Below are 14,483 nucleotides of genomic sequence, written 5' to 3' on the forward strand. Positions count from 1 at the left end.
CGTGCTTTGCCCTTCTCTGCTTTGTTAAACTGCATGAAAGAGAGCTGTGAGACTGCAGCCAGCTGCTCATCGCAGTGCTCTACGATCTTGCAGGAAGACCAAGCACTCTCAAACAGCATTTTGCATTTTCTTTAATTGAAAGCAGGGAGAAGAGGTGTTGAAGTGGTGCTAAAAATACATTTAAGTTTCCATTTGCTTTAAAAGTCAAGTATTTTGTAACCAAAGAACAGGTGTTACGTGTCATCTTTCTTAGAACTTTTGTCTCTTTCCTTCATTCTCTTTCCTTTCTTTCTTGTCAGCTTTTTTTCTTGTTCTTCAGCAGTCATCTTTTTAGTATAAAGTGCCTCATTTTTTTTCCAGGGGAAAAAGGAGAAACAAAGTGATAAAAGCACTTCCCAATTCCTGCAGTTTTCCATAGCCTCTCTACAGATCACATGTAGCAAAGCAAGGATATAGCCCATTTGTTTCTCCTTTAGAGATCATTTTAGAAGTTTTCCATGACCAAGTTCTTTCTTTCTTAGCCTCGAGCCTTCTTCTTTTCCTTAAGGCCTTGTTAAATGGCCTTTTTACTTGTTTTGCATCATTTATTTCCTTTGTATATTGAAAAACATTTCCTGCATTTTTCTCTCCCCTAAAAAAAAGGCCCTTAGTTGGGGGGGTTGGCATACCCAGCTCAGCCCTGGGAGCCAAGCTCCAAACGAAGGCATATCCAGAGACCCACTGTCACAGAATCATAGAATCACAGCATGGCCTGGGTTGAAAAGGCCCACAGTGCTCATCAGTTCCAACCCCCTGCTATGTGCAGGGTCGCCAACCAGCAGCCCAGGCTGCCCAGAGCCACATCCAGCCTGGCCTTGAATGCCTGCAGGGATGGGGCATCCACAGCCTCCTTGGGCAACCTGTTCAGTGCGTCACCACCCTCTGGGGGAAAAACTTCTTCCTAATATCCAACCTAAACCTCCCCTGTCTCAGCTTGAAACCATTCCCCCTTGTCCTATCACTATCCACCTTTGTAAAAAGCCGTTCCCCCTCCTGTTTATACACTCCCTTCATCAGGAGATGTCCCTGCACAGCAGGGCATTGCTTGTCTGTCCTTTAGTCATGACTTTATTTATACTTTTTGTTCCAGGTTCTGTGGAGATGAGCTGCCAGATGATATCATTAGCACAGGTAACACACTCCTTATGGCTAAAACAAAAAATCAGCCCAAATCAACTTTTATCCCTACTTTCTAGTTACAAATGGGTAAGATGACCAAAGACAACCTCTGCTTTGTGCCCAAGATGCTATTCCAAAGTGCCCATATGCTCTTTCACCAATGCAGGTACTTTGAAATGAAATAAAATGAAAAATAAATAAATAAATAGGTTAGAAGAATGAGCAGGGAGCAGCCTGGTGGCCTTGCAGAGGTAGCACACCCGAGGAGTTTTCACATAGGCAGCTTCATGAAGCACACCTGCCATCAGTAACGCGGTCTCAGCTGTGCATGTAATCTTGCATCACATGTTCCAATTTGAAGAGGAAAGCCAGGGTGAGCCATGGCAGTTCTGAGCATGGCCTACTTAAAGCATTATTGCTAATAGGTGAGGGGAAAACTTCAACGAAGTACAACTTAACTGCCAGGTAACTATTTAAGGGGAAGCCATTGAGAAATATAACTATGAATCAAGCTTTTGACTTCATCAAATGACAGAGGCCCCATGTCCTGGCCCACAGGAGCCAGCTGCTGGCTGCAGCATGGCAAGCACAGGCACTGGGATGGGCTGGAGCCCACAAATGTGCCCTGAGCAGCAGTGTGACATTGCACAGCTGGAACAAAGCCTTTTAAAGGACAGGAAACGCTGTGCAAAAAGCACTGCGTTTGTCAAAGCTTTATCAACTTGTGTGCTCTACAGACCATGGGGCAGAAGGAACAGCACCCCTCTGGGGCCTGCAGCTCTAAAGCAGGCAGACCAGGTAGCTTGCTGCATACACCCCAGTGTTTCAGGCTCCCCAGGAAGCCCCAAGTGTGCTGCAACCAAAACGTAACCTTTGTTTTCCTTTCTCCTGTCCCAGGTAACGTGATGACCCTGAAGTTTCTGTCAGATGCCTCAGTGACTGCTGGTGGGTTTCAGATTAGGTATGTTACGATAGACGTGCCTTCCAAGGCAGGGGATGGAAAGAACACGACCTCCCAAGGAAAAGCAAACTTCTTATCAGGGAAGTTTGGCATTATGTGAGCAGAATAGCATGGTGCACTCACTGGGAACCACATTTTAGATCCCAATTCAGATACCTGTTTCTTCAGATCAGGCAGGGACATACGGTCATTTCCTTCAAATCTTCCTGACTTGTTACTGTCTATCAGTTTTGATAACAAAGTATACCAGGAAATAAATTATAAGATGTGTTTTTCGATGACAAGTCCTGTAAGTTCACTGTTCCCAAAGGCTGTAGAACTATTTCTGTATATAAAGTGTCCCCTTCCCTCACTTCTTGCACCATTTGAACCAACTTTTTGTGCAAGTTGTGTTTGCATTACTTTTAACTCCTCATTTCCTTGGTTTCACATATTTATTTTGTAGACTGTTATTTTTTATTATTATTAACTCATTCCCCTGAACTCAAAAGGCCTTTTGAGTCTCTAAAGACACATGAGTTCATCCTGTGGATGGCCTGGCAGCCACCCATGCCATTGCCTGGAGCCTGAGGGCTGTGAAGCAGCACAGAAAGCACAGGACCCCCGGCAATACCAGTCATTTTCTTGCGGGATGGATCAGAAAGCACTCAGCACGTTTTGCCGGGGTCTCCTCACGCAGAGAAGAGGTGGCCCAGTCTTTTCACTTGTCCCACTGCACGGGGTGAAGAACCAAACGGGAGCCTTGGTGACAGACTGGTGGGATGGGGCATCGGAAGGAACCGCTGCCAAGAAGTCCATTTGGAGGACACCCCTGCGATGCCGTGTGTCGTTTACGTGGGTTTTAAGAAGACTGCGCTACTTTGAATGGATAAACATAAACTGCTCCACGTTTGTTCTCATCTCCAGTTTAAATCCCGCGGTCTGAAGCAGCATTAAAGCTACCTCTGTTTTAACCTCGCCCACAGCCTCCAATGGGTTATTTTCATTACTGAGGGTATCTCAACTCAGCTGTTCAAATTTACTCCGTCTTCGAGCTCTCATTGCTTTAATGGGGAACAGCTCAGCCTTCCAGCTCACAGGCAGCACGGGGCTGGATCCACCCTGCGTGCCCAGGGCAACGAGAGCGGCGGCTCGGAGCAGGGAAACGAACGGGGAAACCGCGACGAAGGGACAGCGCGCAGCCCCCGGGATTCGAGCCGCAAGGAATTGCGGGTGGACGCGGGGAGGGTTCCGTGGAGCTGAAAAAAACAGCGCTTATTTTCAGTCAGAACCGAGCAGCCCGCAGCCACGGGCACGGCCACGCCGCAACCGCTGCCATACCGGCACGGCCCGCCCCGCGCCTGGCCCCGCCCACGGCCGGCGCCTCCACCAATCAGCGCGGCGGGAGGCGGGCCCCGAAAGGCGCGGGAAGCGAGCCGTCTCTCCACGCGGAGAAAGCGCGCGGAGAAAGCGCGTAGCGCCGCTCGCTGCCGCCGGCTCTGCCTTCCGCCCCGCCTCCCCCGCGCTCCCATTGGCTGTAGAGCGCTCAGCCCGCGCGCTCGCGCTGCCCGTTCCGCGCACGCCGCCATCTTGGCCCGGGAGACGGCGCGGGGCGCGCGGAGCGGGCTGCAGGCCCGGCCCGGCCCCCGCCCTGCGGCACCATGAGCGGCACCGTGAGCGCCGCCGCCGGTCTGCGGCCGCTGCTCGAGACGCTGCAGGACCCCGCAGCCCCCGCGGGGGACCTCACGGACGCGCATCTCTCTCTCGTCAAGTGAGCGCGGGCCGCACGCGGCCTGAGGGGGGCGGCCCGACGGAGCGCCGGGCTGAGCGGTGTGGCGGCGTGGGGCCGGGCGGCGGGGAAAGGCGGGGACGGGGGCTCCTCTGGGCGGGCGGAGAGCGGCGTTCCAGCCGCGTGGTCGCCGAGGCTCGACCCTCTGAGCTGCGGTCCCCGCGCTCCGTGATGGCTTTTTAAGCTGGGAGGCGCAGGTGAGGGCCCTCGCGCCGCGAGGTGCCGCGCGTTGCTGCACGGGGCCGACGAGGAGCCGCCTCAGGGCCGAGCCGAGGCGCGGGTGGGTTTGTCGGGCTGCATCTTTGGGTGGCTGCGCTTAACATCACGGAACCGCGGAGTGGTTGGGCTGGAAGGGACCTCACGGCCCCCATCCACGGCCTCGGGCACCTCCGGGGATGCGCGCCCACAGCTCTGGGCAGGGCCGGGGCCGCCGCACCTCTGGGTGAAGGGTTTCCTCCTCCCACCTCCCCTCTTCGTTACTTTGGGGCTGGGTTGGTGCTGGGAGGGTTGGTGCAGCCCCTCCGTGCCGCTCTCCTTCCTGTGTTTGAACTTCCTGTGGGAAGGATTTCTGTAATTGTTGTTCACTGGCCAGCCAACGAGTTGGGCTTCAGAAGTTTAGAGTTATACTGTGCATAACACGTATAACATAAAAGCATTGCTTGTTTTCCCCTCTTCCCTCAAAGCCGCCTGTCTGGTGAGGAAGGCAGAGAATTCGTTGCAGCTGTCAGAAAACACTTCCCTCGACTTTGCAAAGTATTTAAGGTATGGTTTTCCTGTTAGATCTGCCACGGTTTACTTCAGAGAACAAACCTAAAGTATGTTCTGATGTTCAGGGTTAGTGGCTAAGAGCCAAATGTGAGTCTGTGTGATGAAGAGTTCAGGGCTTTTTGCATTAAAGGCTTGTGAGCAAAACTTTTCCATGTTGTTAGAAATGAGTACTGAAAGCTCAGTGAGGGGCTTGGGTGGCTGCAGGTATGTGCTGTGCAGCCAAATAAAACCTTCCGGAAGAGATACAGTGTGTCCTGTCTGCCTTCAGAACAACCCCAGGATTCCAGGATGTGGGCCAAGTGTCCTTTTGTTTTATTCTTTCTGGTAGGTTAGTGTAAGGACTGTGGCCACTCAGGTGGCAGTCTGTGAACAAGCAAAGAGGTACAGAACTTCTGATGCCAATGCATACTTAGTAAGGATGCCTAAATGGCAGAGAACAGAAACATCTTCTGAACCTCAGATTGTTTTAATGATCTGGTGGAGTGTGTAAACAAGAAAGCTTTCCTACGTGGTGCATTTTGCATCAAGCATTTACCTTTTGACAGCTCTCTTCATTCAGCAGAGCTGTTGGTATTGCACTGTGTCTATTTTTGTGAGTTAGGACACACACAGATTATATATAAGAATAACCTTGTTTTGTTTTTCCAGGCACACATTTCTAGTGAAAATTCAGAGCTGAGTAACGCAGCATTACAGGCCTTGGGGTTCTGTGTTTTTAATTCGAAGATTACCTCTGAATTATCCGGTAAGCAAATGAACTTCAGTGCTATTGCTGGTGTGAGGTGTATCTGTATCATAGCCCTTTCTTTATTTCTTTGATAGCATATGCTTTAAGTTCAGCAGAGTTTACAGTTCCAAAGTGATACATTAGTTTTGTCCCTATGCTGAGCAGTATGAGAGGTTGCTAATTTTTTTTGTGCAAGGTGGGCCTTGGGGGTTACCTGTTACAGCTTTCAGTTGGGCATATGCAGTTCATAGAGTCATAGAATGGTCTGGGTTGAAAAGGACCACAATGCTCATCGGTTCCAACCCCCTGCTATGTGCAGGGTCGCCAACCAGCAGCCCAGGCTGCCCAGAGCCACATCCAGCCTGGCCTTGAATGCCTGCAGGGATGGGGCATCCACAGCCTCCTTGGGCAGCTCCAAAAATGCTATGAGAAGCAGCCTGGTGTCAGCTGCGTGCCCTGAGCTTCAGTTTGCAGAAGGTGGGCAGGTTGTGTTGTGGTGGAAGGTGACGACTGAATTCCATGGATGATCAGAGCACGTTTTTGGTGTTGTCCCTTTACTTTCCCCTGTATATTTTTTTTAACTAGTTGGTAAACTGCAGTCAAATTTGCTAGAGAGCATTAGGTCCTGGAAGTAGGTGGAGAGTCAGAGAAACACAATGAAAAGTGTATGTGCTCTGACAGAGAGGGAGAGTGTGTGACCTTATGTTTCTTAAGTTAACTTTAGAAAGAATTGTTGTATTCACTTGAAATCCCAGAAGTTCTGAGTAACTTAGTATTGAATCTTCAGTTCTAGATCTTTGTAGGTGGATTCATCCTCTAGCTTTATGGTTTTTTTGATGTCTTAGTACACCACAGTTACAGCACGTTAGTAGCATCTGCGTGTATTCATACATTCTGAGCCTTTTTTCAAGTTTATTTTGAGAGAAGCTCCAAAAGTTACTGGAAAGTAATGTTAAGGCATTCAGTCACCCTCAGTCTGGCTGAATAGATGTACTTGTTCTAGTAATGTTAAATAAGCAAAGTGACTTGAAGCTTGTCAAGAAGTTAAGTACATAAGCAATGAGTACTGCATTCTGCTTTCAGCATCTGAAGTAGAAGATTTGCTTTCCACATTGAACAGCATTGCTGTGAAGACTTCAGACAAAAACACTCGCACTCGGGCACTTTGGGTGATCTCTAAGCAGACGTTTCCTTCTGAAATTATTAAAAAGGAGGTATGTCTCGTAATGGTTTCGTAGCCCCATTTTGAGGGAGAGGAGACTGGCAATCTCTTGGTTACTGTCCTCTCAGTAGCTTTTGAATCTGATGGGAAACATAGGCCTTAAGCTCTTGGAAGAATTGTAAGGGTCTTCTGAAGGAGAGAAAAGAGCTGACAAATTCTTGCTGCTTTTGAGGGTGAAGCTGCAGTGTGGGAGGTTCTATGAGATACCAGCAAAGCAGCACAGGAGAGAAACGTTACGAACACTCCTGCTTGGTCAGAGCTCTGATCTTACAACCAGAGCTGTTATAATCCAGGCACAGAGCTCTGTAATGGGAAATGGAGTTGTGTGATGCCAGCTGCTCATGAAGTATTTTTATTTCCATACCAAGGTCTCTTGTGTTTCCTCAGGTATCCAGTCTTATTTCTACACTGGAAACTATACTTACTAAAGGAGATGTACAGTCTATGATTGTGGAGTATGAAGCACTGAATGTTGTCATACGGTACGTGTGGGGCAGTACTGAATGGCTAACCATGTTGGTGTTTGGAAAACTATTGAAACAAGATCTTGGTGGCTCTGAATGTTCTGAATGTTGTTTCAGTTGTTCAGTGTCCACGACTTATAGAGTCACAGAATGGCCTGGGTTGCAAAGGCCCACGATGCTCATCCAGTTCCAACCCCCTGCTATGTGCAGGGTCGCCAACCAGCAGCCCAGGCTGCCCAGAGCCACATCCAGCCTGGCCTTGAATGCCTGCAGGGATGGGGCATCCACAGCCTCCTTGGGCAACCTGTTCAGTGTGTCACCACCCTCTGGGGGAAGGACTTTCTCCTCATATCCAACCTAACCCTCCCCTGTCTCAGTTTAAAACCATTCCCCCTTGTCCTGTCATCTTCTGTTTCAATCAGCAGAGCAGTGAAACTGTGCAAACTACCATTTCTGTCTCTTTCCCAGTAGTTCTGAACTACTTCACTTGCAAAATATTCTGCTTATGGTAATGTGACAGCTGATTCTGACACAGAAGGCAGACAGCATTCAGATAAATTTTCCCTCCTTTCGTTTTTTAATGGCTGCTTGGGAATCATTTCTAGAGCCTGCTGTGCCCTTCCTACATTATGTTCTTACATTTCCCATGTGGTTGGGAAGTTCTTGGCTATTGAATGGGTTGATGTTTAAAAACGTCTTTCCTTGTTGCTTAAAAACATGAGAGCACTGATTATTTCCAAAGCAGGCTTTTCCACTGAGTGCTTTGTTTTGGTCAGCAGTACCAGAAGAGTCACATTTTGCCTTCTTTTAGTTTCTTTATTAGTGATTATGTTCAGGTTATATCTCTGTGAGGGGAGAGATTAACTTTCTGCATCTGACTTAAAGCAAAACAGTTGGAGTAACTACTTGCTTATTTTATACCTACTACATCAGTTTTCTCTTGCACAGAAGTTGGATATTATCACCTGGTTTTGTTGTTCTTTTTCAGCTATTTGCATTTCCCTGACTGTGCACTTCACTCTCTTGCAAATTTGAGGTGTGTTACAGTTGTTTGTAGAAAACACCACACTTAATGATGCTTTCTTTTGTTTTTTATATATATTTTGTGTTGGCTTTCCTTTCAGCTCAGGTGCCTGAAAAGTAGTGGTAGAACTGGAAGGACAGCTGTAAATGTCAGTTCTGCTTCAAGGGAGATGGAAACACACCTCAATGCTGCAATTTTAAGTTGAAGTCTGATGTTCTATAACTGTTCAGGCTGATTTCCTGTACATCAGAAGTAGAACTGGAACGTTAATTGGTTATGCTAAGACTGCCTTTGGGTATGTGAGCAATATGTCTGTTTGCTTTGTGATTTCAGCTTAATGGAGCAGGCTCCAGCCCAGATGGGAGAAGAGGCTGTGAGGTGGGCAAAGCTGATCATCCCACTGGTCGTCCATTCAGCTCACAAAGTGCAGTTACGAGGTGCCACTGCGCTGGAGATAGGCATGCCACTGCTGCTTCAGAAACAGCAGGAGGTGGCAGCTGTAACTGAGCATCTGATGACCACGGTAAGTGGAAATGCTGTGCCTTTTGTCTAGAGAAAGCAGTAGTGATCAGGGGTTGAGAGTCTGTCTCTTAGTCTAGAGAGCTGCTTTTTGCTGCCAGTGTGTGTTGGCAGCAAATTCGTGATGGCAGCGGTTCTGACAGAAAAATAACAAGGTAAGCATATGACCACTGAAAATCATTTCTGACAGTTAGCAGTGAGGGCAAATGTTTAAACACCTGTCTGGACAGCATTAGCTCGTAAATAGTATCTTTACATTTCACTTGTTTCTTAAAGAGAATTTGTTTACCTCATTGCAGCCTTCCAGTACCTAAAGGGAGCCTATAAACAGGAGGGGAGTCAACTCTTTACAAGGGTAGATAATGGCAGGACAAGGGGAAATGCTTTTAAGTTGAAGGAGGGAAGATTTCAGTTGGATGTCAGAGCGAAGCTCTTTACTGTGAGAGTGGTGAGGTGCTGAACAGCTGCCCAGAGAGGCTGTGGGCCCCGTCCATCCCTGGAGGTGTTCAAGGCCAGGTTGGATGGGCCCTGGGCAGCCTGGGCTGGTATGAAATGTGGAGGTTGGTGGCCCTGCCTGTGGGGGGGGGGGGGGGGGTTGGAGCTTCATGATCCTTGCGGTCCCTTCCAACCCAACCATTCTATGATTGCATGATCTGGTTTCTTCCTAACGATAGTAAGTGATGGACTGCAATTTCATGCCCCTTACCTCAAGCTAAACAAGTTAGAGAGGCTACAAGTAATTAAGGATCAGTAATTGCAGCCTGCTCTTCCTTTCAAGAAAAAAGGTAACTATGTGGCAGCAGCGTTTAACTGACTCAAAAGCAAACGCTGTGTGGTACGAAGTGATACCTTTCTGATCTAGAAATAACAAGTTGGTTGTGTCTGTGCAGGTGTCATTGCTTCGAGGACATAGTTTTGAAAATGACTTGAATGTATTCCTTTTACAAATCTTTCTTTCTACCTACAGAAATTAATTTCGGAACTTCAGAAATTGTTTTCTACTAAAAACGAGACATATGTTTTAAAGCTGTGGCCGCTGTTTGTCAAGTTACTTGGGAAGGTGAGCAGGAAAGCAGTGATTCTGCTTCTCTCAGGAGTTCTGATGGCGTGTCTTTGACAACATAATGGTAACTTGGTGGACTTCTCTGTTTTCAGACTCTGCATCGTAGTGGCAGTTTCATCAATTCTTTGCTGCAGCTGGAGGAACTTGGATTCCGTAGTGGCTCACCTGTGGTCAAGAAAATTGCTTTCATTGCATGGAAGAGTCTAATAGATAATTTTGCTCTAAATCCAGGTAGATTAAAAAGAAGTTAACTTGAATTGTTTTGAGTAGTCACTTCTTGTAACTCAAAGAGTATATATTTTCCTTTGGAGGGTGGTGATGCACTGAACAGGTTGCCCAAGGAGGCTGTGGATACCCCATCCCTGCAGGCATTCAAGGCCAGGCTGGATGTGGCTCTGGGCAGCCTGGGCTGCTGGTTGGCGACCCTGCACATAGCAGGGGGTTGGAACTGATGAGCACTGTGGGCCTTTTCAACCCAGGCCGTTCTGTAATTCTATGATAGTGTTTCCTTCTTCATTATATATGTGGTTTTGACCTCTATAAGGTGGTATGGATGTAGCAATATATCATATCAGGAAAAGTGATGTAACTTGATTGGTAGTTCTATCTTAATTGTGATACTAGGAGAAACGGATAAAATTAGATAGCTTTGTTTGTAACTCTTCAGTTGAGTCAAACTGTCAGCAGTGAACTGGAGACAAAAACCATGCAGATCTGATCTTGTGCTGCTTGGATTAACTGGGGAGAGCAGTTCTTCATGATTCTGAAGGTGTGAAGAAAAAAAATTACTTTTTCAAATCTATTGAAAAGGTGTGGCTGAGACCTAAAGAAGTCCAGCATACATCACAACACCCCAAATATTTGCCTTGATTGTACTCTCTGTCCTGAGGAAGCACCTAAGTGCTAACAGTTCTTTGTTTAGACGAATTTATGTTGTGCTGATTTGTTTGCCATCTGGTCACTCATTCAGATCACTGTTTCCACAGATGAATTAGCAAAGACATGCTTCTAGCAGAAGATAACATCCAAATAGCAATACTGTTGTTACGTGGTGTGTTTCATCATGGCTCATAGGGGTTGTGTGCTGTAAAAGCAGTCTCTGTCAGCAGTTTGGTAGAAGTTGCAGGTGGGCAGCTTGTGATGCTGCAGAGCTGGTTAAGCATTTCTTAGTGCTCGCTTAGCCTTGGGCAAACATATGTCCAAGCATGCCAGGCTATTTCTGCTTCAGTGCTAGATCACTTGTGGCCTCAGTATGCCATACTCATTCTACAGTTAAAACCAAACGTTCTGAACCTGTGTATTTCTTCTACAATGGTAGATACTACTCTAACATGACAAGAAAAAGTGAACTTCCTTCTGCTTACGTTGGTATTCAGTAGATTTCAGACTGGAAGGAGATGCCTTCTAATTTCAGGATCATTCCAGACAACACTCAGAGCAGTAAAATACTCTGAAAAATCAATGTGGTTACAAAGGATTTTAGTTCTGAGAAGTGTTATTGTATTTTGAGCTAAAACATTAAGAAGTAACGTAAACTTAGAAGTTTCCTTTTGGTCGTTTGGCAGCTTCACCATTTAATTGCATTGCTTAAAATGCCTTTTTCTTTCCCCCCTCAAGATATTTTGTGCAGTGCTAAAAGGCTGAAATTGCTGATGCAGCCACTGAGCTCAATCCACGTGAGAACAGAGGCTTTGGCACTGACAAAGCTGGAGGTCTGGTGGTATCTACTCATGAGGCTGGGACCTCAGCTGCCTGCCAACTTTGAACAGGTAATAAAGCTGAGAACTGTCATAGCTGTGCACACTTAACACTAGTTAAGTAACTATGCTGGGTCCACTCCTTGTTACCATCACTTCTTCTGTACTTGCTTTTCCCTTCTCTATTATTAAAATAAAACTGTCTTAGGGAACCAAGGCTGCCATGTGGGTGTATGCTGTACATGTGTATAGCATATTATACATGCTTCTAGAAGATTTTGAGAGTGTATTTGTTCGTGATGAGGGCATCTTAGTAGAAGTCTGCACTTGGTGCTCAGCAGTAACAAACGTGGGCAGGTTATATGGGGGCTGTGTTGTCCTTTCACTGTGCTCTTAGCCCACCATAGGAAGCACATACTGAAAAGATGACAAAACATTGAGAGGGATCATAGGAAAATGACCCAGCTGTTTCCTTAGCACTCACATTACAATGAAGGATAGGTTTCTACCAGGATTCTGAGATCAAATTCAGGATGAGAGTAAATAAAATGTTACCTACCCTTTTTCATAGAGTACAGATGGATTGTTTCTAGCATGAGTTCTTGTTTTCTCTATCCATTTGTGCATCTGTTTACATGTTTTGTACTTTGTCTTAGAAATACCATTATAAGCACAGTGGAAACTGATGCTGTGAGCAACAGCACAGTCTGATACTCACAGTACGTGGGTTCTTTCTGGCTTATGGCTTGTTTGTCATACTCATTTTCATTGGGATTTGGTTTCTTTGCAGGTCTGCATACCATTAATCCAGAGCACTCTAAGTGTAGATTCAGCTGCTGCACTACAGGGAACTCCCTCACGTGTGCCATCCAATCCCAATTCAGCAAACCCTCCGCAGAAACCAGGTATGGAAGGACAAGCCTGTTTCACCTGTATGCTAAATGTAGGAGCAAGAGGTGTTTTGTGTAACCTGTTTGTGCTTCTTCATTTGGATTGTTACTGAGATGAGCATGCAGACAGCTCCAGATGTAATGATTTACACTGGTCAAAATGGAGGCTGGTACAGGCAGCATCCCATGCTAACAAAATCATGCTCATCAAACTGTGTGGAGGGCCAGTCCTTCGTGTCCCAAATTTGCACTCGCTTTTGCAAAGGAGCTTTGAGTTGAAGTTTTGCTTTTTGTGTGTTAAGTCCTCCCTCCCTGTCCCAGTCTCAGTTCTGGGACATTTTCAGTACTATTTCTGAATAGTAACACAGTGATCATGAATATATCAGTAACTTTCTTACTGTAAGGATACGTGAAGTCAGACTAACTGAGCTTTACATTAAGTGTTTGATGAGGAACTGCCTCTCCTCTGCATGGAAAGCCTAGCACTCAGCTGATGTCATTCTACACTGCCATAATTAGAAGCCTCAAATTCATTGTGTGGGTGTTTTAGGGGGGTGTGTGTGTGTAGTGTCGTGTTTATAATGTGTTCTACAGCCACAGCTTCCCTGGCAACTTCGTTGCTAAAGCCAAGGCTGGTGTCTGTGGCTTTGATGCAGCTTTTGGAAGGCACTTACTTTCAAAACCCATGGTTATTACTGTGGTGTTAAATGCTACTTGAAATAGAAGTGTCTATTTAAAATCAGACTGATAGAGGTCCCTCCAGGCAACCCTATTCTATGACTTACTTGTAGTCACTAGTTAATAGTGTGGCATTTTGGTCTACTGGATCTTTCCTCTCACTTCATATAGATGAAATACGAGGCAGTGTTTTTATTCTTAATTTCCCCCTCCTTAGGTCCTTATCCGTTTGCAAGTCCAGCCACACCAAGGATGAACTTGAATTCCAGTACTGCAGGACTGGTGGCAATTCCTTCCATTCAGCTCCTGGGAATTGAAATGCTGCTTCACTTCTTGATGGGACCAGAAGTTTTGGAGTTTGCAAAGCGAAACAAACTTGTGCTTAGTTTAGGTACGTGAGTTATGTTTTTTTTCATTGTACTTCTGCCTAATGTGTAATGAATCCGTGTTGGATTAAAAAGACATCCATTAGCATAAAACGCTTTAAGTATTTATAAGTGTTTGTTGTCATCTTTCATACTGGAAGTTGGTTTTAATTGTGTGAAAGGCTTTAAGTATGCATGCTGCTGCTTTCTTTTTAAGGCTTATCTGAAAGGTAGGCTGTGAAATAAGAGATTTACAGACCTGGCTTTGTTCTCCTCCTAGAGCCTCTCCAGCACCCCCTGATCAGTAGCCCATCCTTTTTCTGTAAGCACGCCAGCACGTTTATAAATGCAGTTCAGGATGGATTTATTGCGGTTGGAAAAGAAGTTCCCGGTAAGAATTTGGTGGTGGAGTTTTATTGCTTTTCTGCAAGTGATGCTGGGGAGGAAAACATAAGTAAGAAGTATTTGCTTTCTGTAATATTCCACTGCTGACATTACTTAAATAGAACTTGGTTCTGAAGTGTATTTGAGTTCCTGCTCACATCAGTGCAGTTGTTTAACCCAGTGTGTATTTAAACTTTCCTTAATGTTTTTATTGCAAACTTAATAGAAATATCATTATCTTGTAGAATCTATGCTGAATTGTATCTGGAAGGACATAAATGGACATGTGAAAGCAGCTATTGAATCAGGTAAGAAGTGTACTTCTTTATGTTACTGCTGCCTTAAGAAATACTTGTTTCATTGCTGGTAAGAGCAGCTTTTAGGCATCAGCAGCAGTTGTTTGTGGAACTGATCTCTTTCATCTGTGTGCCCAAATCCAAAATGCTATCAATGTGATCCATGGAGGCTCTGCAGGGAGGTACGGTGGCACATGGCTGCAGCTGTGTTCGTCAGCACTGAGACAGAAGCACTTGAACTTCTTTGATTGACAAAGAAATGTTTCTGCACCAGGACTTTAATATTAAGAACACTCCTGAGTATTTGCTGTATTGCTCACAGTGGTATAAATTCCGTATTAGGTGATCATTTACCTCTTTTTTCCCTAATCATTTTCTATTTCGTAGCAAATCGTTACCTGATAATCTCTTCCCAGATACACAAATACAAGTTCTTGTTTAAAGTGTCTTGGTAATGAAGTATTTTGTACTGCTCATGATTACAGCATTCAGAAATTGT

General features: G+C 45.8%; 2 protein-coding genes across 8 annotated transcripts in view; both read left to right on the top strand.

Annotated features, from left to right (window-relative positions):
• The window catches only part of TNFAIP6 (TNF alpha induced protein 6), a 30,178-nt gene extending 27,101 nt beyond the window's left edge, over positions 1-3,077 (top strand). For 2 of the 3 annotated variants that reach the window (XM_040703510.2, XM_040703511.2), the window contains 2 exons: positions 1,130-1,170; positions 2,056-3,077. In XM_040703510.2, coding sequence (XP_040559444.1) covers positions 1,130-1,170; positions 2,056-2,219 — 205 coding nt within the window. In that variant the 3' untranslated portion in view covers positions 2,220-3,077. 3 annotated transcript variants of the gene reach the window in all.
• A 596-nt stretch (positions 3,078-3,673) lies between these two features.
• The window catches only part of RIF1 (replication timing regulatory factor 1), a 30,041-nt gene continuing 19,231 nt past the window's right edge, over positions 3,674-14,483 (top strand). For all 5 annotated transcript variants that reach the window (XR_001467565.4, XR_003076168.3, XR_005861780.2 and 2 more), the window contains exons 1-13: positions 3,674-3,869; positions 4,571-4,649; positions 5,304-5,400; positions 6,466-6,596; positions 6,992-7,086; positions 8,426-8,615; positions 9,579-9,671; positions 9,767-9,905; positions 11,292-11,443; positions 12,162-12,276; positions 13,157-13,330; positions 13,585-13,695; positions 13,934-13,996. Coding sequence is in view for 2 of the 5 variants with exons in the window: in XM_015289867.4 (XP_015145353.2) it covers positions 3,760-3,869; positions 4,571-4,649; positions 5,304-5,400; positions 6,466-6,596; positions 6,992-7,086; positions 8,426-8,615; positions 9,579-9,671; positions 9,767-9,905; positions 11,292-11,443; positions 12,162-12,276; positions 13,157-13,330; positions 13,585-13,695; positions 13,934-13,996 (1,549 nt within the window). In the remaining 3 variants the exon portion in view is untranslated. The remainder of the gene's footprint in view (positions 3,870-4,570; positions 4,650-5,303; positions 5,401-6,465; positions 6,597-6,991; positions 7,087-8,425; positions 8,616-9,578; positions 9,672-9,766; positions 9,906-11,291; positions 11,444-12,161; positions 12,277-13,156; positions 13,331-13,584; positions 13,696-13,933; positions 13,997-14,483) is intronic.

This window comes from Gallus gallus, chromosome 7 (genome assembly GCF_016699485.2).
Source record: "Gallus gallus isolate bGalGal1 chromosome 7, bGalGal1.mat.broiler.GRCg7b, whole genome shotgun sequence".
Lineage (NCBI taxonomy): Eukaryota > Metazoa > Chordata > Aves > Galliformes > Phasianidae > Gallus > Gallus gallus.